Source organism: Mustela nigripes, chromosome 12 (assembly GCF_022355385.1).
Source record: "Mustela nigripes isolate SB6536 chromosome 12, MUSNIG.SB6536, whole genome shotgun sequence".
Taxonomy (NCBI): Eukaryota; Metazoa; Chordata; class Mammalia; order Carnivora; family Mustelidae; genus Mustela; species Mustela nigripes.
In genome coordinates, this window is record NC_081568.1 from 143,463,673 (window position 1) to 143,486,542 (window position 22,870).

Sequence of the window (22,870 nt, forward strand, 5' to 3'; positions counted from 1 at the left end):
AGATGAACCCTTAAGAGCCATATCACTATACATTATGACTAAAATGTCAAAAGTTAAAGATACAGAAAGAATCTCAGAAGAGCCAAAAAAAAAAAAAAAAAAAGAAGAAGAAGAAGAAGAAAAAAAAGAACAACTTGTTACATACATGGAAATGCCCATAAGACTACAAGCAGATTTTTCAGCACAATAATGCAGGCCAGAAGGGAGTGGTAAAATACATTCAAAGTGTCTACAGATTTAATGTTAACCTCATCAAAGTCCCCTCCCATTTTTCTCCAAAACAGAACAATCCTGAAATTTGTATCGAACCACAAAAGGCCCCAAATAGCCAAAGCAACCTTGAGAAAGGAGAACAAACCTGGAGGTTTCATGTTCCCTATTTCTAAGCTGTAGTAATCAAAACAGTATGGTATTGACACAAAACCAGAAACACAGACCGATGGAAGAGAAGAGTCTAGAAATAAAGTCATTCACGAGAAAGGGTACAAGAATATAAAATTAGGAAATGACAGTCTCTTTAATAAATGTTGCTGGGAAAACTGAACAGACACATGCAGAAGAATGAAATTCGATTATTACACCATACACAAAAATTAATGCAAAATGGATTAAACACTTGAACGAAACCCTGAAACCATAAAACTCATAGAAGAAAAGAGGGTAAACTCTTTGACATCAGTCTTGGAGATGTCTTTTTGGATTTGACTCCAAAAGCAAAGGCAAGAAAAGCAAAAAATAAACAAGCAAGACGGCATCACTAAAAAGCTTCTGCACAGGAAAGGAAACTGTCAACAAAATGAAAAGAGAACCTACTGCATTAGAGAAAATATTTGCAAGCCATATACCCAATAAGAGGTAAGAGCCAAGATATACAAGGAACTCATACAGCTGAACATCAAAACAAAAACAAAACAAAACCAGAGAACAATCTGATTGAAAAATAGACATTTTTCCAAAGACAACACATAAATGGCCAACAGGTACAAGAAAAGGTATTAGTAATCTGCATTAGTAATCATCAGGGAAATGCAAATCAGACCTATTGTGGTCTTACTGTAAATACCACTTCACACCTGATTATCAAAAAGATAAGAAATAACACTGCTGGCAAGGATGTAGGGAAAAGGGAACTCTCCTGCACTGCTGGTGGGAAAGTAAATTGGTGCAGCCACTATGAAAACAGAACAGAGGGTCCTCAAAACATTAAAAATATTTTTAAACTTTTTAAAACTGTCTTTAAACTTTCAAACTTCCATATGTTCCAAGCAATTCCACTTACCTGGACTTACTGAAAGAAAATGAAAATGCCGAGCACCCCTATGCTCAATACAGCAGCATTTACAAGGACCAAGATATGGAAAAAACCTAAAGGTCCACTGAAGGATGAAAGGATAAAGAAGATGTAGTGCGGATATGTGTGTGCATGTGTATGTGGACACGTGTATGGACAGATACACACGCACACAACACAAATGGTATATACTCCGCCATTAAAAAAAAAGAAATCTTGCCATTTGCAGCAACATGGAAAGACCTTGAAGGTATTATGCTGAGAGATAAGTCAAAGAAAGACAAATGCCATACAATCTAACTTATATACGCAATCTAGAAAAAAAACAAAACAAAACAAAACTCATGGATACAGAGGACAGTGTGGCTGTCGCTGGACAGGGGGTTGGGAGGTGGAAAAAATGGTCACAGGGGTCAGGAGGTACACATTTCCAGTTGTAAAATGATCAGGTCATGGGGATGTGGTTCATCGTGTGGTGACAATGGTATTATGGTGCATATTTCCAGGTGCTGGGAGAGTAGATATTGAAAGCTCAGCTCATGCATTCTCTCTCTCACACAGACACTATACAGATATATAAAGTTTATAAATATATATATATAAAGATTATATGATGTATATATAAATGTAGACATATATATTTATTTTGTAACTTATGGTGATGGTGACTAGACTTATTGTGCTTATCTCCCAGTGTATACAAACGTCGAATCTTTATAACACACACCTAAAACTAATACAACTTTGTATGTCAATTATACCTCAATAAAAAAATAGAAATAAAAATATATATGTGGTCATGTGCACGATATGACAGTTAGCTTTTACAGTTCGTGTTTAAAAGCTAAACAGGTACCATTTTACCTTGACATTTTTATTTCATTAGGAACAGTAGGAAGATTTGACATAAAGTCATGCTCACTAGGAGGACTTAGTCCAAACTGATGAAAATTTTAAATTTCATCAGATCTATTCAAAAGAAGAAGAAAAAACCAACATCTCAATTTCTACTCAAGAAGAAAAAAACCAACATTTAAAAAGTAAATTTTTGTAAGATGCTTTAAAAAAGATCTACATAAGAGATACTAACAAATGTTTGATATTTTGATATTAACAGTATCTGTATACCTATTCAATTGATATATTTAAAAATTTCTCACTTAGGTAAATAATTATTTCCCTTTAGCTTATGCTTTTTACATGCAAGACTCCTCTTTTCCTATTTGAACTCCTAAAGAAGACAAGGAGCCCTCAAGGTGGTAGAGAGGTTTCCAGGAATCGGGGGGCAAGTATGTGCAGTAATAACTAACAATACCTGGTTGCCTTACTCCAGTTTACCCAACAAGAGTTGTCCCACGTTTGTTAAATACACAAACGCCCAAGCACACGCGCGCGCGCACACACACACACACACACATTAAGACACACATTAAGACCAGGGCAGAATTGAGGGGGTGTGGGTCTGAGTATCTATTTAAAGACAAGCTCTTGCACCTAAAATAGCTGCAAACTTATTGCTCCAAAGTAGATCCTAGAAGGTAAGATCTCAAAGTAAGATGCTCTGTGTGATAATCAAACACTGATGGGGACATGTACCAGTGTCTCTTCCAAAAGACTTAATGTTTCTCAACTTCACCTCACAAAACTGGCAAGAGAGTAGAAACACTATTCTCTTACACAACAAGGTGCACATTTTTGCTACTCATTGTACTGTCGGGTTATCCATACCTTAAAGTCTTCAACCACAATTAGTTCAAAATTAACCAAATTCAATTATCAAGAATGATGAATAGACACAATCCACCCAGCTGGCCTGGGGCCTGGTCACCCGCCACCTCCAATATATACATTCTTCCTAACAGCAAAGAAATTTACCAAAACCTACTAGGTTAGATCAGAGCCTACCCTGGTATATGGGAACCTAATCATAGAGACAAGAACCCCAAAGGTTGTAACCTTCAAGAATTTAAAATTTTAAACACCTCCCCTTACACCCAAATATCATAAAAGAAACAGCTGACACTATATATAAAATATATAGATATATATATACTACTACTATTATATATATATACTACTACTACTACTATTTTTATATATTTGTGATTTGTGTATGTTTGATTTGATTTGTGTATGTTTGGTCCAGTTGAAATGCTTTACATGGAAACCTCTAGACGTTTAAAGCAATTTGAAAAAGGTTCTCTAAAATATGTAAATCCGAAAACCTTGGTTGCTCATAACCCTGGTATCTGGGACACCTATTCCAACTGTCTACACCAAGAAAGATTTCCTTTGGTTGATTTTATCCAACTGTCATGGCAACAATTGTTCTCACTGCAAATCAGGGCCAGGGAAGGAGTTTAGTGATTAGATATATTCTGTTTCAGAATGATAAGATCATTAACGTGACCTTGGGGAAATCAATCTCTCTCTTTATAAAACTGCCAATTTGTAAGAATAAGAATTAAAATGATTCATAGGAAGCAAAAGAGAAAAGTAAAATGCTAAAAATGCACTGGGTCCTCCTAAAGTTGTCTCTGTCACAAACAATAGCAACAGAAACAAAAGATAACTCTACGATCTGGTTCTGATTATCACTTACTGACCATGACAACAATGCTAGTCACTTAATCACTTTGCCTTCAGCCTTCTCTCATCTGTTATTATTAATATGAATATGCACAGTACAGAGTTAGAAGTATCAATGACATAGTATGTAAAAATATTTTAGAACAATAAGGAACACATATTTGAATTACCACCAATTATGGTTCTAAGCATAAATAATGAGATTGGGAAAACGTACTTTCAATACTTAACAAAATGACTTACTAATGTAAAAATGGTATTTTGTTCACTGTCTGATTTACTTTACTACAATACAATAAAATTTAAAACCTCAAATTTTCTCTAAATTTGATGTATTTTTCTTTGCTTTATATTTGTTCTCTTGGGTTTATATTCAAGTTAGATGGTAACTTTACCTGAAATTCCCTTCCACCCCCAATGACCTCTAAGAAGAAAGAAGAGAAGAAACTAAAAGTATTCTACACACCATCACGCTCTTGGCACGACACCCTTATACCCACATTATCACGATCAGTCGTCACACCAACTCTAGGAGACGGGCATTCACAACCCATTTTAGAGATGAGCAAGAGGAGCACCACATCAGAGAAAGAATTTGAACCAGGTTATTTTACTTGAATGTAGCTGACACACAAAGTTACATCTGTTCCCACAAATGGACTAACAGATCAGTGCAACACACACACACACACTGGTCGACCTCATGACATGGGCAACATTTTATTTTCTAAGAAATCACATATTTATTTAAAGCTCTACTATCGGGCGCCTGGGTGGCTCAGTGGGTTAAGCCGCTGCCTTCGGCTCAGGTCATGATCTCAGGGTCCTGGGATCGAGTCCCGCATCGGGCTCTCTGCTCAGCAGGGAGCCTGCTTCCTCCTCTCTCTCTCTCTGCCTGCCTCTCTGCCTACTTGTGACCTCTCTCTGTCAAATAAATAAATAAAATCTTTAAAAAAAAAAAAAAAGCTCTACTATCACCTAACATCAGCATCATTTTCTAATAAAAGGATAATGCCATGAAAAAGAACAGAAAGATATAATCACAAAGTAAGAAACAAACCCTTCCAAGAAGGAACAGTTATCAAGATTGTCAAACTGTTCTTTCTTTGAAGGGCTTGTTTCTTATTTCACAATTTTCACCACAGAACAGCACAGGACCTCCGGCTGGATGATGAGAAGAGCGAGCTGAAGCATGCTGTTTCCACTGACAGAAGTAAAACATGGAACCTGAAACACTATCCTACATACTCTTCCAATTTTCAGTACCAAGGTGGTAAGAAGGCATGTCGCCTTGACCAAGGCCATGGGTTTTCTTGAAGTTTTACAACTTCAAGAAGACCTTCAAGGGTCTGAGGACAAAGAAATGACCAGAAGCTTACAAAGAAGGTAAAGGAGCTTTGGCACCAACAAATGAACATTTTCTCTATTACTATGTATCTTCACAGACAGCAGTCCTTCTTGCTAAAATCTTTACACCTGATGCGATCGAAAGAACGGTTAAAAAGAATAAATCTGTTACCTCCTGCCTGGGAAACTCATCCATCTTCAGCTGCTTTCCTGTCTTTCCAGTCTTACCTATCACATTTAATTAAAAAGAGCAAGGACTGTGTCTTTCTCATGTTTGGATGCAGCATCTGACATGAGGATGCAGTTACTCTTTGAGGGTCAGTATATAATGAATTTATTAGCTCACTGCCAAGCCAGAAAAATATGTAAATAATAATGAATTTGAACCAAATTTTCAGAATAAATTTGTATTTTAATAAATTTATAGTTTGTCCTCCAAACAGGGACTGGTAGCAAAAGACAAGAATTCTGAGCACATACATCTAAATACTCACTACAGTTTCTTCCATATTTAAATAATAAACACAGGGAATTTCAGATTGTATACCATTGCTTCTCTGCTGGCATGAAAACTCCGAAAGTTTCTGGATATTTTAGCAGTCTAAACACCTTAACTATTCCCTGATAGTCTCACAGGCCACAGAACGGCTGATACTAAATGCTGACAGAACACTACCAACAATAAGAGTGTTTACCAAGGAAGAAGGAAAATCACTCTACAGGTTTGGTATCATTCAAAATGCAGATAAATGTGCTTCTCTGGTATTTCTCACTTAATCATTTATCCAATTAAAAAACAATTTTCTTAATTATTTGATTAAGCCAACTTAAATTATATCTTTGTCACTAATACAACCATTTCATAATAAATTATAAATACGTTTGGTAAAGTTTTCTATTTCTTTTTTTTTTTTTTAAGATTTTATTTATTTATTTGACAGAGAGAGATCACAAGTAGGCAGAGAGGCAGGCAGAGAGAGGAGGAAGCAGGCTCCCCGCGGAGCAGAGAGCCTGATGCGGGGCACGATCCCAGGACCCTGGGATCATGACCTGAGCCGAAGGCAGAGGCTTTAACCCACTGAGCCACCCAGGCGCCCCAACGTTTGGTAAAATTTCTAAAAGGAAATCTAGATACCTACCTTTTTCCAAGCACTGTATTTGTAATTTCCCTGACTTACTAGGCAGAGGACAGGATCGTGTCTAGGAAGGGAGGCACGTGGACAGAAAAACCACTGCTGTTTGCTGCCCAATTGCACCTGGAATTGACCTCTACAATTCATGACCATTTATAAGCATCCAGTGTCTCGGGTACCACGTGAGGAGGGGACGTTACTGCCTCCAGTCCCTGAACCATTACTATTTCATCCTCGTTTATTCTCAAAAGTCTTCAGAATGGAGCTTACCCACTCGATGAGCAAAGCTTCTAAATGGTTACTTGGAAATAAAGTTCCTGGTTTTATGAAATAATTGTTACAGGCCAACATAGCTGGGAAATTCTTTCCTTTAAGGATTAAACAGTATCCTGACGTACTATACTTTACATGGTGCAGTTAGGTTATGTAACTACATTGCACAAATATAAAAAAATTAAAATAAATACTCGATTTTGTCACTGACTCCCTTTAAGGTCATAATACGATGTTCTTAGAACAATCTACTCACACTGTAAATAAAATGCTTTCTGTTTAAAGAAAAAAAAAACACACACACAGAGAAGGTGAATTAATTCAGAGAAGGTGAATATCCCGTATTTAGGATTCAATCTTACTAAATTTAGTCACTCATTGCATATCTTCTTCCCTTTACTAAGATTATCCGTTCCTTTGTTCACTCACTTTTTAAGGCCTAATTCAAACGTGTGCTCCCCTGTGGACTCTTCCCTAGGGATCTAGAAAAGATCAATCCCACACATCTAGGTGCTCATGCTGCACTTTGAATAAACCTCCACAACTCATTACCATTTAGAAGTATTAGCATACCAGGTACCATTTTAGGTGCTTAACAAATTTCCCAATTAACTGCACTGTTTCCAAGCCTTGCTCATATCACTGTCAGTCTGTCCCGAGGAGAAACCTTCATACCCCCTTTTCCCCCACACAGCACCACCTATCACAGAGCATGGCACATAATAGGTTTTGGCGGACTTTCATACTCTACTAACGCCATGCATTTTACAGAATATACAACTGTATTCACCCAAAATATAAGACATAATTTCACCAGCACCTTCAGGTTTTAGTATTCTAATGCAAAATTTGATTCTTGATTTTTCTTTTATGGTTGAAATGGCCATAAATAACCGCTCAGCGTCAATATATTTTTCCACACATCGTATTCTCATTTCTGACTCTTTTTCTACTTTTTCTATAGGAAATCAATTGTTGAAATAACTTGTCTCTGAATCGGGAGTCACTCACTGACTGCTTTATTATAATGAAGTCAGACAGACCTGTATTCAGATCTCAACCCAGTTACTTACCAGCTGTACGATCCTGCTCCATTTCTCTGCTTCTAGAATGGAGATGATAAACAGTCTCTAATTCACAGAACTACAGTGAAGAGTAAATTAGAGAATGTATTTTAAGCACTGGCACATACTAAACACCCAATACATGGACACTGTTGTCCCTGTGACACAGATCTGGTCCCATTCCAGCAATGGCTACATCTTACTTTAGACAGTGGGACTCAAAAAGAGGCGTCTAACAAAGAACACCAAAAAACACTTGGGTGACTATCCTGAGCTTTCTGATTGGTGGAAGACAAGAGAAGGTAGGTACAGACAAGGAGAAAACTACCCCTGATGACACTGAAATCACAGCTGAAATCACTATTTTAAAATATTACATTTATTAAACTTTTTAAGTCCATTCACAAACCCATTTATTAGCAAAATGTTGGATTTGTTAAAATGCCAAATTTGAATTCCCTACATCCCATTAAAACAGGCGTATTTTGTGGATGGAGCTGGAGTGTACTATGCTAAGTGAAAGAGTCAGAGGAACACAATTACCATACGATTTTACCCATATGTGGAATCTAAGAAACAAAACAGGTGAACATATGGGGAGGAGGGAAGAAAAAGAAGAGAGAGGGAAGTAAGGGTAAGAGACTCTAAAGGATGAGAACAAACAGGGTTGATGGTGGGAGGTGCATGGGGGATGGGCATTAAGGAGGGTACTTGTTGTGATGAGCACTGGGTGATGTACGAATGTGAAAGTGCTGAACCAGTGAATTCTACTCCCAAAACCAATACTGCAGTGTATGCTAACTAGCTAGAATTTAGATAAAAATCGGGGGGGGGGGGGACATATTCTTGTCAACAAAATGTTTGCCTATTGAGACCCAGCCTCCTCAGCAATACATGCTTATTTAAAATAATCATACTGATCTTAAATTCTTATCAAGATGAAGATGTAGAAAAACTATTTCCCTCTGTAATCAGTTCCTTATTGGAGGTTTGCTGGTTTTTAACATCAGAAAAACAATGCCCTAGTTATCCTTGTCAGTGAACGAAGAGAGATCTTTCACATTATCACCATGGCCTGATGTGCTCAGGGCTCAAAACTGCCCTTCTTCTGGGTCAGAGAGGTCTCCATTCTATCTGCTGGTAAAAGCCTCTGTGCCTTACTGTTGTCCAACTTAACAATTTAGCTCAGCCTTTTAAAACAGTCTGTACGTGTGAAATAAAAAAATACTGTGGTGGCTACAGATTCATTTATTAAAACTATAGTAATAACTGAAGACTACTGTGTGCCAGGCACTGTGGTAGGCATGTTCTTGCTCTCTGGGAGTTTACATTTCAGGATGGGGGAACAGTGTATAAACAAATACTAAGTACTAGGATGTTAGGGCATGACAGTTCTAGGAAGAAAAGGAGAGTAAGCGAAGGGAGAGACAGAGTGACAGGAGGGCCACTGTAACTGTGTGTAACATGTTCCAGGAAGGCCCTTTTCTACTATGATATTTATGCAGAGACCTAACAGGGGTGGGGGGAAGAGCAATCCACATGGACATCAAGTGAAGAAGCATTCCAGAAGAGGAACGGACTGCAAAGGTCATGAGGCAGGAGCAGGTCGGAAGGGCTGTGGGAAAAACAAGGCGACTTCTGTGGTTAGAACAGAGTGAGCAGGGGGAAAGGGTAAGAGATGGACTTAGCGTGTAGATATCTCACAGAGGACCTTTCAGGCTATGTTAAGGCCTCTGGGTCATCACTTTGAGTAATAAGGGAAGCCCTCACAGTATACTGAGCAGAGAAATGACATAATTTGAGCTAGGCTTAAAAATTACGACTACTGGGTGAAAAATAAGCTTCAGAGAACAAAGGCAAAAGCAGGGAGATCAGAGGCACAGATGACATATGCTTGTCAAGGAGAAATAAAATTTCCTGGACTTAATTAATGAACATGGTGACCTAGGCCCCCTATTCCTGGTGACAAGATTTCAAAGGATGTTAGCACCTGTTACATGTCAAAGCACAACAAAACTGTTTGCCAACAAATTAGTCAGACCTGGGGATAAAGTAATTGTTTGCAAGGCAAATGACACTTTACTTACAAAGGTTTTTCCATAAGGTAGATTAATCCTTAAAGCTTTAGATGCACATGTCCAAATCCGTCAGATTCATGAAAGTCAAACTACAAATCTCCTTCCAGAATGGGAGATTAAGACCAACTCTCTCTCACCAAGGATTAAATAGAAAAATTTGACAAAAAAAGAATAATCAAGAACAAAAATTCAAAAACATTCCCTTGAAAGCACTGGATAGCTAACAACAAAGTGATGATTTTTTTGTTCAGGATCCTGAAGTAGCCCAGGGAAGTAAACCAGGCCCCTGGAGGTACTCCTCCCTTCCTTAAGAAAGAGAGGCAAACATTCAAATGGGCAATTTAAAAAAGGGGGTGGGGGTGGGCAAAGGCAAGCCATCTTATTAGCAACTTACAAAATAAATATGAAAACCACAATAAAGTAAAAGTGACACTCACCAAAGCGTCTAAAACTAAAAAGACTTATTACTGAGTTCCAGTGACAATGTTGAACAATGACTCCAACACACGGCTGGTATGCATTCCATACAGCTACTTTAAAACCAAACATACACATACTTTAGCAGATTGGAACAATGACCCCAATTCTTTACCCCCTACTACAGACATCATCTCTGAAATGTGATTCTGTAGCATCTTCCATAAATCACCAGGGTCTATTTCCCTACTGTGGGCTTTACTTTGGCCAAGAGGATGTGAAGAAAACAACGGGGGACCCGTTCTGCACCTGGGCCTCAAGGAGCCCGGTGTCATTTCCTGTTCCCTCTGAAGCAAGTGAGCAAGCCCAGGCTAGCCGCTCAGTGATGAAAGATGTGAAGCCCAAGCACCCCAGTCACCGCAGAGAATAAAAGCCAGGCTGAACTGGCCTGCCCCAACCAACTGCGACACAAGAGCAAGGCCAGCAGGGATCGGCCCAGCCCCGAAAGCAAACAACCTTGCCCACTCTCAGACTCATGAACACTAAGAAATGGTTAGTGTTACAAACCACTGAATTTTGAAGTGGTTTGTTATAAAGTAATCGCTAACAGTACCCAAAGTGTAGTACTGCCATAATTATACCAATAGTTATATGTAATTATACATATATTATATATGTAATATTGGCTCTGGAACCAAACAGTGGCCTAAGGCTGGAAAAATGGTGAGCAAACTGTTAGCAAGAGCTGGAGAAGGGTAAGAAAATTCTCACTGGAGGCTGAAAAATTAAGGAGCCTGTGTGCGCAGTGAAAAAAAAATAGTAAGTGGCAAAACTGTGTTACCTATATAATATTCAGAAGGTGAAAAAGTTACTTAATGAACATAGGCAAATGTTCAGTCAGCTCACTGTTCGTAGCCCTGCATGATAAGGTAGTAATGGCAAGCAAAAGATGACCTGAAGAAAAAAGTGATCACTTTACAAGGGAAATTTAGGGGGAAGAAAGAGGGGCCAGGAGTTGCTGGGTTGGAGAACACAAGTGCTTCTCATCTCCAGTCTCTCAGCTGGCAAACATTCTCCAAATACGATTAGAGACTCCAAATACAAAACCATAGCCCAAATCAAGGGAGGACACGTAAAACCCTTTGTTAATGCCCTAAATGGACCAGGGAGGGGCCTACCAGAGCCTCTCAGTTAAGTAAAAGCCTCCCAGTCTTCAAGGAGGCGTCTCACAGATGTCCGACATGCCCAAAGAAGGTCTACCGAAAGAGGCAGGTCTCAGAAAGAATTTTCAGTGTGGCCCTGGGCCCAACAGGAATGGTGACCATATGTAATAAGAGGCAACATACAAGACCATCCACAGCAACAGTATATGTATTAGCTAAAAACTGGAAACAACCCAAATGCATTTCAACATTACAATGAGTAAGTAAAACGTGGTTTATTCATATAAAAAACCTCTATACAACAGTGAAAATGAACAGACTACAGCTCTGCATGACAAGGATAAGTATCAAGAACATAACGTCGAAGAAGCCAGGAACAAAAGAACACAATCAGCATGATTTACATGAAATGTGGTCAAAAATAAAACTATCAAAGCCAAACTGTGGTGTTCAGAGATCTATGAGCAGGGGATAAAAATACCCAGACAAACAGGAGGTTATCAAAGAAGGTAGAGTGCATGGGAGGGGAACGAGCGGGAACTTATTTGGAAGAAGTGAAGGAGAGGTCTGGCACGCTGGCAGTGTTTTATACCTTGTTCTGGGTGGCGCTTACACAGATGCTGGCTCTGTGATCAGCCGCACCTCTGTGTTTCATGCGTGCTTCTGGAGGCACACTGTTTGGCATGTGTGAGAGCTGTGAGTCGTGCTACAGGTCAGACTGCGGGAGCCGCACAACAAGGCAGCTGCCCAGGTTGGCGAGCACCACGGAAGAGAACTATGTTTTAAAAGGAGATGCTCTGCTGAGATTTTTATTCGAAACATATAATCCAAGCAATGCTGATTCACTGTCTGCCTGTTTAAGAGGAGGAGGGGTAGAAAGGACTGCCTGTGTCAGCGACAGCCTAACAGAATCTAGCAGGTGCTGTGCTGCGACCTGAGCCACAAGTGCGTCTCAACGGGAACGCGCCTCACTTTCAATAATAGTTTGCTGAGATGTGTGTGACCTAGCAGTTCAGAAAGTCTGGGTGTATTAACATAGGATTCCCCCATCGTTTATCTAGTGGCTCTTCACAAGTTCCGTGTGGAGTTTTACGTGATGAGAAACCTTTGAGGAGAAGTCCCTCCTCGTGCCACGACAGCTGAAAGCGCAAGATCTTATGCAAGGGAAAGACCCGAGATGAGGAACCCTGCAAGACACGACCTCCCTCAAGGCTTCCATGCTGTAGCCCAGTGAACTATCAGTTTGACCTATGTGAGAAGAGATTTGGACAGCACGGAATAATAACATACTATACTACCTAGTTCCCATCAGAGCTTTCTCTTTACAAGAAAAAGGCACCTCTATGAAACAAATGCAGAAAATTCACACCTGTCCAGTTCATAGTCTACTGCTGGACAGTTTTTGAAATATGTAACACAACTACAGAAGAGTTACAGACAGATTCAGTTAAGAGAATACTTTTCTTTAAAAATGATAAACTCGTTAACAAGAAAAAAAGAAAATTCGGCTGCAACTGGCACCTAGTAACTTTAATTGAATTTAGAATGCCCCATTTGGTTGATGTTAGCAGTGGATGTACTGTAGGACTAGTATAAACAAAACTTCACATTTTCCCGTGACTCCGTGATTGCAAAATGGGTAGAAGATTAGTACCATTTTATTTTAAAAGAGCATTACAAAGCAGACAAAATGCAATTTTAAAATAGAAGCCAACATGTTGAGGTCTGTGGGGGATGTAATTCTCCAAACACAGACACTATATTGCTTATCCCTCTCTTAAAATATAACTGTAAGATTTGTCCCATAGAGAAGTAGGGTCCAGACCCCTCCCCCTTGAACCTAGTAGATCTTTGTGATTGCTTCAACCAACAGAGGACAACAGAAATAATGCTATGTGTCTTGTGGGGCTGGGCAACAGACAAGCCGTGCACTTCTGAATTAGGATGCTCGCCTGTGGTATTTAGCAGCCTTGAAACCAGACGGAGAACACGAAAGCCGAAGGGCCAGACTGAGGAGAGGGTTAGCGGAAGGCTTGAAGACCTAGCGAGGGTTGAGGGGATCCTTGTTGTATTTTGGAAGGAAGTTTATAAATACTGTTGTGGGCACAACACTTGAAAAGAGGACATGTTCCTAATGAGCTCAACGACTTCAAGGGCCAGCAGGCTTCTTCTCACTGCATCTGCTGATAACATGTGAGAGGAAAGAGATGAGGTAAAGAAGACACCGTTAATTCTGTGTGCTGTTTAACCTGGTGCAAGGACGCACCAGGTTAAACAATAAAGCTCTGTGACGTAACCTCGAGGTGATAACGTGATTCTCAAAGAACGAAATAGCTTCCAGGTAAAAATCAAATCTAGAGTGGGACTGGAAGATCCTATGCTGAGACTTCAGAAGGATCTAACACAGAGCCCCAGAGGGCTCACAAGGTGTATTAGTTTTTTATTGCTATAGAACTACCAGAGACATAGGGACTTAAAAAAAGTATCCAGGGGCGCCTGCGTGGCTCAGTGGGTAAAGCCTCTGCTTTCAGCTCGGGTCATGATCCCAGGGTCCTGGGATCAAGCCCCGCATTGGGCTCTCTGCTCTGCAGGGAGTCTGTTTCTCTCTCCCCCCCTGCTTGTGCTATCTCCGTCTCAACGTATCTCTCTGAAACAAATATTTTTTAAAAAGCATCCAATTGTTAGGTCATGGTTCTGTAGGTCATAATTTCAGACAGGCGTGGCTGGCCTCTCTGCTTTGGGTCGCACATAGGCATATACACCATCTGATGTCACTCAGGGAGGGCTCTGTCCAGATGTGCTCGGGAAGCACCACTTCCAAGCTCACTTGGGCTGGTGCAGAATCTAGTTCTTGCAGCTAACAATCTGCATTCCCCTGACATCCACCAGAGAACACTGTCTTCTAGGGGTTGCCCACATTCTGCCTCACCAATTCTCTATCTTCACATAGGCAACATGTGGAGTCCCTTGTGTCCTGTGAACCTTTTTTACTTCCTTTTCTGCTACCAGCCGGAGAAAACTTGCACATTTTAAACAGCATACCTGAGTGGGTTGGGTACCCCCCAATAATCTCCCTGTCTTGAGTCAACTGACTTGGGATTTTAAATAAAAATTTTTAAAAGGTAATTATCTGTTAAAACAAAAATCATATAGTGTGAGCTTTATGACATATGTAAAAAAAAATGTATGACAACAACAGCAAAAGGCCAGGAGTGGGGAAGCAATAGTATACTACTCTTAAAGTACTTAGGAGTACTTTACTTTACTTGGAATCTGGGGCAAAAAATTCTGTGTGCCATGCACATACCTGAATGCATATTTTAAATGGTTAATATTTTTCCATAACATTAATTGAAAAACTGAAACTCGTAACATTTTAAGTTTAAATATTTTATATCAATAACGAATTTGTTACAACTTTACTTTCTTGGCTTTAATGAAAGAAAACTCACCAATAATATTTTTAAAATCTTCTTTGCTTACGGTTTTTAACTTAATTTAAATTTTATTTATTTACTTGGGAGAGAGAGCACAACAGGGGAAACAGCAGAGGGAGAGGGAGAAGCAGGGTCCCCACTTAGCAGGGAGTTCAATGCGGGGCTCGATCCCAGGACCCCAGGATCATGACCTGAGCCAAAGGCAGATGCTTAAGCAACTGAGCCACTCAGGCACCCCTACTTATGTCATTTTCAATTGAGGGAAATGCCAGGTGAAATAATTTCTCATAACGAAGTGCCAATCTTAAGTAACTTTAAATAAGCTTCAAATTGGGGCGCCTGGTAAAGCCTCTGCTTTCAGCTCAGGTCATGATCCCAAGGTCCTGGGATCGAGCCCCACATGGGCTCAGCTGGAAGCCTGCTTCTCTCTCCCCCATTCCCTGCCTGTGTTCCCTCTCTCACTGTGTCTCTATCAAATAAATAAATAAAATCTTAAAAAAAAAAAATTCTTGGGGATTAAGGAGTGCACTGCACTTATCATTATCAGCACAGGGTGATGATATATAAAAGTGTTGAATTACTGTATTATAAACTGAAACTAATCTAACAATGTCAGTGACTAACTGGCATTAGAGTAAAAAATTTTTAAAAGAAAGGGGGACACCTGGGTGGCTCAGTGGGTTAAGCCTCTGCTTTCGGCTCAGGTCATGATCTCAGGGTCCTGGGATCAAGCCCCGTGTCGTGTCGGGCTCTCTGCTCAGCAGGGAGCCTGCTTCCCCCTCTCTCTCTGCCTGCCTCTCTGCCTACCTGTGATCTTTCTCTCTATCAAATAGATAAAAATAAAATCTTTTAAAAAATATTTTAAAAAAAAGGAAAAAATTCTCAGGGTCACATACATTTGGGTAAAATTGCACTCAGCAAATTTCATGAACCAGCTTTAGAAGATCCAAACACCATGCTGATTTTATATTACAATCATTAATTCTGCATGCTTCTACAACCATTTCAGATAAAACTTATATAGGACTTAGTCTAAATATTTAAGAACCAAGTCAGTGGCTTTTTTTTTAAAAGAAGTATTCATAGAAAACAACTTTTTCCTGGTTAGAAATTCAAAATTTGAAAAGACTTCATTTAACTTTTCATAACTTCATTACAAATGTGAAATTAGAATGTCTAGAATCTTCCTTTTACCTTTTATACATTTTTCCATAATAATTTATACTCTAATCTACTTCTAACTTCTTTTAACTTAAAACTGAGCAGGTATACTCAGTAACTCTTGCCAAAGTCCTGCATTCATCAAACATTCAAAGTACTATTCTCTCATTTATTGTAAACATAAGGATAAGCTTTCTCTTAAGCATGCAGCTTTTTAAATTTTTCCATTGTTGAATCTTACTGACTTATTCTACATAAAAGTTACACAAGTAACACGATAAGCCCAAATGATTACCCCAACACTAGTGATAAAAGAATTTGTAATCCTAACAGAAGATAACAAACCAAAGCATAAATTCGAACACCACAACTATAACTAATCTATTAATAATGTATTTAACAAATCAGTATATAAAATACTTGATAATTACCCAATACAGTCAGCTTAAGGCTACATGCATGCTAGATTATAATGAAATATCCAGAAATTTTTAGAAGATACCAACTATTATAGCCACAAATTCAAAAGACATTAAGATTGCCTACCAAATGAGGCACTAACCGAAAATGCTGGCAAATTTATCGGCTATACTATCTGCCTGTGTGAGTGAGCCATTTCCTCCAAAATGTTCTGATGGTACATATTCTTTGACCTTTTATTTCTAAATATATAACAAATTTCCTTTACATAGTCACAATATTGTGTATATTTTAGTAGTCCTAAATTTGACATTATCTCTAGAGATGTAAGGAGCTGTTAAGTGATTAGTCCAGAGTCATTCAAAAAGGAACTGAACTGGATCCTGCCTTTTGCATGAGTGTTTACCTAGTGTTCATTTCTGACTTAAGTTCAAAGGCACCAGGAAAAAGAAAAGAAGGCTACTAGCACCAAAGAAAAAAGTTCAGTAAGGTCTTGTGACAGACCTAGACGTCTCTTAAGTATTTTCTTCCAAATGCTGTCAAATAGCAATCTATCCTAAAGATATTAGAGGATATTTGCAAATTCAAAGAATTATCTACTTGCACAGCTAGTTCCACTTTTGGCAGAACTCAGTAATGGCCTTGTAAAGAGCAGGACATTTCAATTTTCCTGTCTTAACCTTATCTTTAAAGGATAAAGACACCCCTGAACTAAACTGTACTGTAATAGACACTTTTACATTTCATATCATATTTAATTCCCGGACAAACCTTGTTAGGTAGCTATTATTGTCCAAATTTTCAGATTAGAATTTGAGCCTCTAAGAGATAAGTCACCTGCTGGAGATCCTTCAGCTACTTCCTTCCTGAGAGGCAAATAGGGTGATTCTGAAACCTGAGTTGTTTTCACTGCATATCAATGCCACCTTCAGTTCGCCTTACTCTGCATTGTCTGTCAAATCTAATATGTATGGAGTTATTCATGAGCTGGATGGGAGAAACCATTTCATGCAAGCCCTTTAGTTTGGGCAGGAAAGCCTCAAGATCAAGGAAGTGAAATGCTTTGTCCCAGGACACACACCTAGGTGGGAACAAAGTCTGCAAGGATACTGACATGGGAAAACAAAACAAAAGAAAAAACAACCACAAATAGTAATCTTCAACCAGACCACTTAAAATACAGTAAATTAAACCTAACAGCTGTTTTCAAAATTTTCAGATCCTAATTTGTGAGGATAACTGACTTGCAGAATTCTTCTTACACTAATGAATGTGATATGTTTTAATGGCCTAGAATGAAGAAAAAAAACCCCAGGTGATTAATGTTGCTAATATAAATTAAGGCAAACCCCTACTGTACAAAGTGGCATAAGTTGAGGCTCCAAGAGTGGAAGCCATGGGAGACAGTCATATCCGAATCTAAATCCAATTAAAATTATTTGGCTGCTAGCAACAGAACCTAGCTCAATATATCTGGAGGGAAACAGAATCGTTTTAGAATTTGTATTCTTTAAACTGGTAGCTATTAGGTCAATATACTCACTCCTCCCTGTCAATTTAAAAATTAGCAGCTTACACCTTCACAATCTTACCCCTTCCCTTTTTCACTGGGCACACAGAATGTTTACCTGCAACATTCCCTAGGAATATATTCAGCTAAAAAAAAATAACAGAATACCAGTGAGGTTCTATTTAAGAAACCTTTCTCTCTCCTAACAGGCTCTAATCCTATAAATCAGTAGGAGGTTGGTAATAGGCAGGAGACTTTCTTAATGAACACAGCAGTACTTTTAAATTCTAAGAAATAGGAGCCCGAAGACTGTGAAGCCATAAATACGTGAAACACATCTGAGAGACAAAGCGCATACAGCACAAGTCATCAGGTAATACAAGGAAGTGACATGATAGCAAATTTATGTGAATTCAATATTGTGATTCACTTACATGACTTCAACTCTACACTTTGCAAATAGAGAACTGAAACATGGGGGCAATTAGGCCCACCATTCCCCTGAATGAATGTAAGTCCCGGCGTGAGGTGGAAAAAGTCCATCTTTAGTACTTCAGTCAATGCGTGCTGAGGGCCCCTGTGGGCTGACAGTGGTTCAAGAGCTAAAACACATACGTGAACTCTCCATGTTCAACTGAAGAACTGGCAGACTGTTTAACTAAGTCCTGAAGGGCAGTAACACAGGTGACAGGACTTACTCAGGAATGTGATGCTGGGATCCCATGTGGTGCATTCCTAAGGGACTCCCTCTGCCTGAGAATAGTCTGGTCTCTATGAGATCATCAGCACCTGCAAGGCGTTGGACTCTAAAACCTGCGTCTCCCTAAGATGAGGTACCATTGTACATGAGGGAAAAAAAAAAAAAGTGGCCGTCTTAATTTTTAACATTAATGTGCAAAAAGAAGACTAAGAAGTTTTGTGGGAGAGGCTGGCAGAAATGAGACTGCAGGACTCATACCGGTGGTCTCTGAATCCACTCTGAAGTTGATTCGGGTCAACTTGCCATATGAACCACTTAATGTATGTTAATCAATGATAAACATACATTTATGAGTCATAAAGAAAAGTCTTACTGTGTCAAAGAATTTTTGCACCAGAGCTTCAAAAATTACCTAAAATGACTAGTATCCCAAACTTCCCCCAAAAGAATAACGGAGGCAAAAACAAGCACCCTCTGAAAACAGATCAAGTTTGCCCTCTGTTAATCCACACAATCAGTGAGGACACATACCAGTCAGGAAATGCTTCTACTTGTACGCAAGTCATACTGCTAACTTCTGAGATCACAATAATGAGCGACTAAATACAAGTTTCAAGGTCTAAATCCAACACACTCCCTCCCCTGGGGAACTAAGTAATAGGTGAGAGAGAATTAGGTTTAAAAAAAAAAAAAAAAGTACAATTTCTACTTCTTTTCCACTTTGGAGCGGAATTATTTTTCCGGAGACTGGCTACCATCCTGGCATGGACCAAAAAAAATGGTATGTTCGTACTTTACAGTGTGGCGAGCCAGCAATTCAGCTTGAGGCTGGGTGACTGGCCAGGACGACCAGCTCCCCGTGGACACAGCCTTGCTGCCCAGGGCCCTACGGGCACAGTCGGTATCTCAGCTGACCTGTTAGCTACTTGCACTTCAGCGGAGGAGCTGTGCTCTAGAAAAATTCAGTACAGACTGTTTTCCTACCAGAAATTCTCTGATTCTCTGGTACTACATGTACTTTATCACCCAGACAGCCCTGCCAGAGAAGAACAGGACCAACTCTCAGTCTGATCTCTATCAAGGTCATTCTCTCACTCTGCACACTTGGCAAATGGAAATAAATCACCTACCCTCAGGAGATTTTCATGGCTTTCCAAACAAAATGTTTAAGAGCACGATAAAACCATAAAGATTGTGAGAAGAGGCATTCGCCATGGGCCTCACTAAAGACAGGTGGCAAAGTAATCACTGGGGAAGCACGGTGGCTACTTTATTAAATTGTAAATTATTTTCAGTCCCCCTGGGCAAATAATAAAAAGTGACTCTACTGTTTATTAACTTCAAGGGTCCAACAAGACAAAGCAAAAAAGCACAAAGAATTATACCTGGCATATATTAAGTGGTCAATAAACGGTATCAATTACCATCATCTTCTTGATTGGCGGAACACGGTAGGGTCGGTGTAGCCGTTCCTGGTCTGTGCGCTGCAGATACTGAGACTGGGTTCTGATCAGCTCCTCCAACCCAGGCTGATGGGAATTCAACAAAAGACAATTGCAGAAGCAACAACTATGCAGCTCAGCTAAGATGTCACTTCAGCCTCCAAATGGGCCCTGACCCACATTAAACCTACATAAGGCAACTTAGGGGTTTGCTTCTTAACACAAACTAAATTTGTTTGTGAGTCATGTTGTGTATTTTTTTAGGAATTACTATTAAGAAGGCCCCATTTTAAACTGTATTTTTAAGTTTGTTCTGTATCTTAACCTGTAGGATATCTCCCCATCTCCAAAGACCAAGAAAGAGCCAAAAGATACAGGATTAGGTAGTACTTTGCTCTTAAAACACATCACCAAAAAGAAGCATGAATACACTTACATGGCAGCAATATTATTAAATGGTCACTTCCATGCCAACCAAAAATAACTGAGGATGTGACTATTATGTGACTACATAGTGACTATTATAACTGACTACATAGTACTCGCTCTCAAAGCTAAGAAACGTATAGGGGCACCTGCCTGGTTGACTCAGTCAGTGGGCGTCTGACTCTTGCTGATATCTGCATCAGGAGATGGAGCCCCATCTGGGACTCTGTGCCTAGCAAGGAGTCTGCTTGAGATTCTCTCTCCCTGACCTTCTGCACCTCCCCTGCTCTCTTTCTCACAAATGAATAAATAAATAAAATCTTTTAAAAAAGGAAATATGTAAATTATTCTACTCATCTGTCTAGAGCAAAAAGGCTGGATAAATTTACATAGTTGGATAAAACTACTTTGGATACATGCTTACAATTTTCTTATTTTCCTGTACTTTAGAAACAAAAGGAGTCAGTACACCTTACAACCAGTTGAAAAGTAGGAAAAAATGGCCAAATAAAAATGGGAATGAAAATCATGAGCATCATCTAATAAGGCAGAAAAACTTCTAGTTTCTCATTTTAAGACAAAACCATCCTACAACTAGCAACCTATCTTTTGCAGATGATTTCTTCTCTTATTACAGCATTAACAGTTAAAGGATACCATCCTCCTCCTCTCTTAATCCATAAGGATAATTACAGTATGCCACCTCAAAGGAGTGTTTTGAGGCTCAGTATTTGCAAAGAATTTTGATCCCTGTAGTTGAAAGCTACTAAGTAAACACAAAATAATGTCACTGAGAATGGTCAAATAAATGCAAAGATGATTTAACATCACAGAAAATTACACTGATAATTGGCAGATTGCCATGCTACCCCTGTGGACTTGTTCTTTCAGAGCACATACTCTATGAAAGGTCACTGTGGGAGGAAAAAAAAAAAAATCCCACAGGGAGTTCAAGTCGCCTACAAGGCAATATTAGCAATTACAGAAGCAGTATTCTTCCTCTATATTCATTTGAGAATCCTTTCTACTAATTAAGAGAAAAGGAGCAGTGGTTTGTTAAAAAAGATGGCTACAGACAATTCAATCTCAATGGTTACAAACTAGAATATGGTAATACTGAACAATATGAAATGAAACAAGATGAAACCAGAGAGGGAGACAAACCATAAGAGACTCTAATCTCAGGAAACAAACTGAGCCTTGCTGCGGGGAGGCGGTGGGGAGGAATGGGGTGTTGGGAGGGATGGGGTGGCTGGGTGATAGATACTGGGGAGGGTATGTGCTATGGTAAGCGCTGGGAATCATACAGGACTGAAGATTCACAGACCTGTACCCGTGAAGCAAATCATACATTATATGTTAATTAAAAAAAATAAAAGAACAAACTATTATACAAGTTATCACCCCAGTACTCAACTATTTTCCAAGATAATATATTCCTCAAAATATTTTCCAGAATTACTTATGTTCCTAACACAAGGTTAAACCATATCAATGCAAATTCAAATTCAATTAATATTAAGCACCTACTATGTGAGGCTCACTGGAACGGGCATTTCGCTGATGTTATCTCAATTCTTCAAAAATTTTGATCTGTATTACCAGCCACATTTTCAAATTTGGAAGTCTGTTGCAGAAAGATTCAGATTCTTGCCCCTATTCCAAGAATTTAAATTCAGTTTTGTCCCTTTCGATCCATGTCCCCTCTCCTATGTCAGACTAGGGTCTCATCTGACTGTGCCAATTATCTACTGAACTATCATTTAACCTCACTGGGCCTGAGTTTTCTCATCAATAAATGCAGAAGGTTGAAATATTCCCACTGTCAGGGGGCACCTGAGTGGCTCAGTTGGTTAAGCGTCCAACTACTAATTTTGACTCAGGTCATGATCTCAGGGTCAGGAGATCAAGGCCCCCCATTGGGCTCAGTGGAGAGTCTTTTTGAGACCCTCTCTCTCTCCCCCAGCTCTCTTGCTCTGTCTCAAATAAATAAATTATTCTTTAAAAAATATATATTCCTAAAGTTGGTTTCCCTTATTCTCTTGATCTCTCTCTCAAATTTAGGGTTTTAATACAATTTGGTGGCTCCTAATGCATTCATGGAATTGTGCGACCATTACCACTATCTGATTCCAGAAGATATCATCACCCCAAAAACAAACTCAAAACCTTTAAGGTGTCACTCCTCCATTTTCCCTGCCCCCAGGCACTGGCAACTGCTATCTGCTTGCTGTTTCTATGGCTTTGCCTAATCTGGATATTTTATATAAATCGGATCACTTATGTGACCTGTTGTGTCTGGTTTCTTTTAGTAAGCAAAAGTCTTTGAGGTTTATCTACACTGTAGCAGGTATCAGTACCTCATTCCTTCTTACGGCTCATTAATATTCCAATGTATGTATAAACCACACACTGTTTA

At 39.3% G+C, this 22,870-nt stretch overlaps 1 protein-coding gene across 4 annotated transcripts in view; it reads right to left on the minus strand.

Moving 5' to 3' along the window:
* COMMD10 (COMM domain containing 10) overlaps nucleotides 1-22,870 on the minus strand; it is a 199,442-nt gene that overhangs the window by 119,029 nt on the left and 57,543 nt on the right. For 2 of the 4 annotated variants that reach the window (XM_059416701.1, XM_059416698.1), the window contains one exon: nucleotides 20,008-20,112. The exons of the other annotated variants lie outside the window; for them this stretch is intronic. In XM_059416701.1, coding sequence (XP_059272684.1) covers nucleotides 20,008-20,112 — 105 coding nt within the window. The remainder of the gene's footprint in view (nucleotides 1-20,007; nucleotides 20,113-22,870) is intronic. 4 annotated transcript variants of the gene reach the window in all.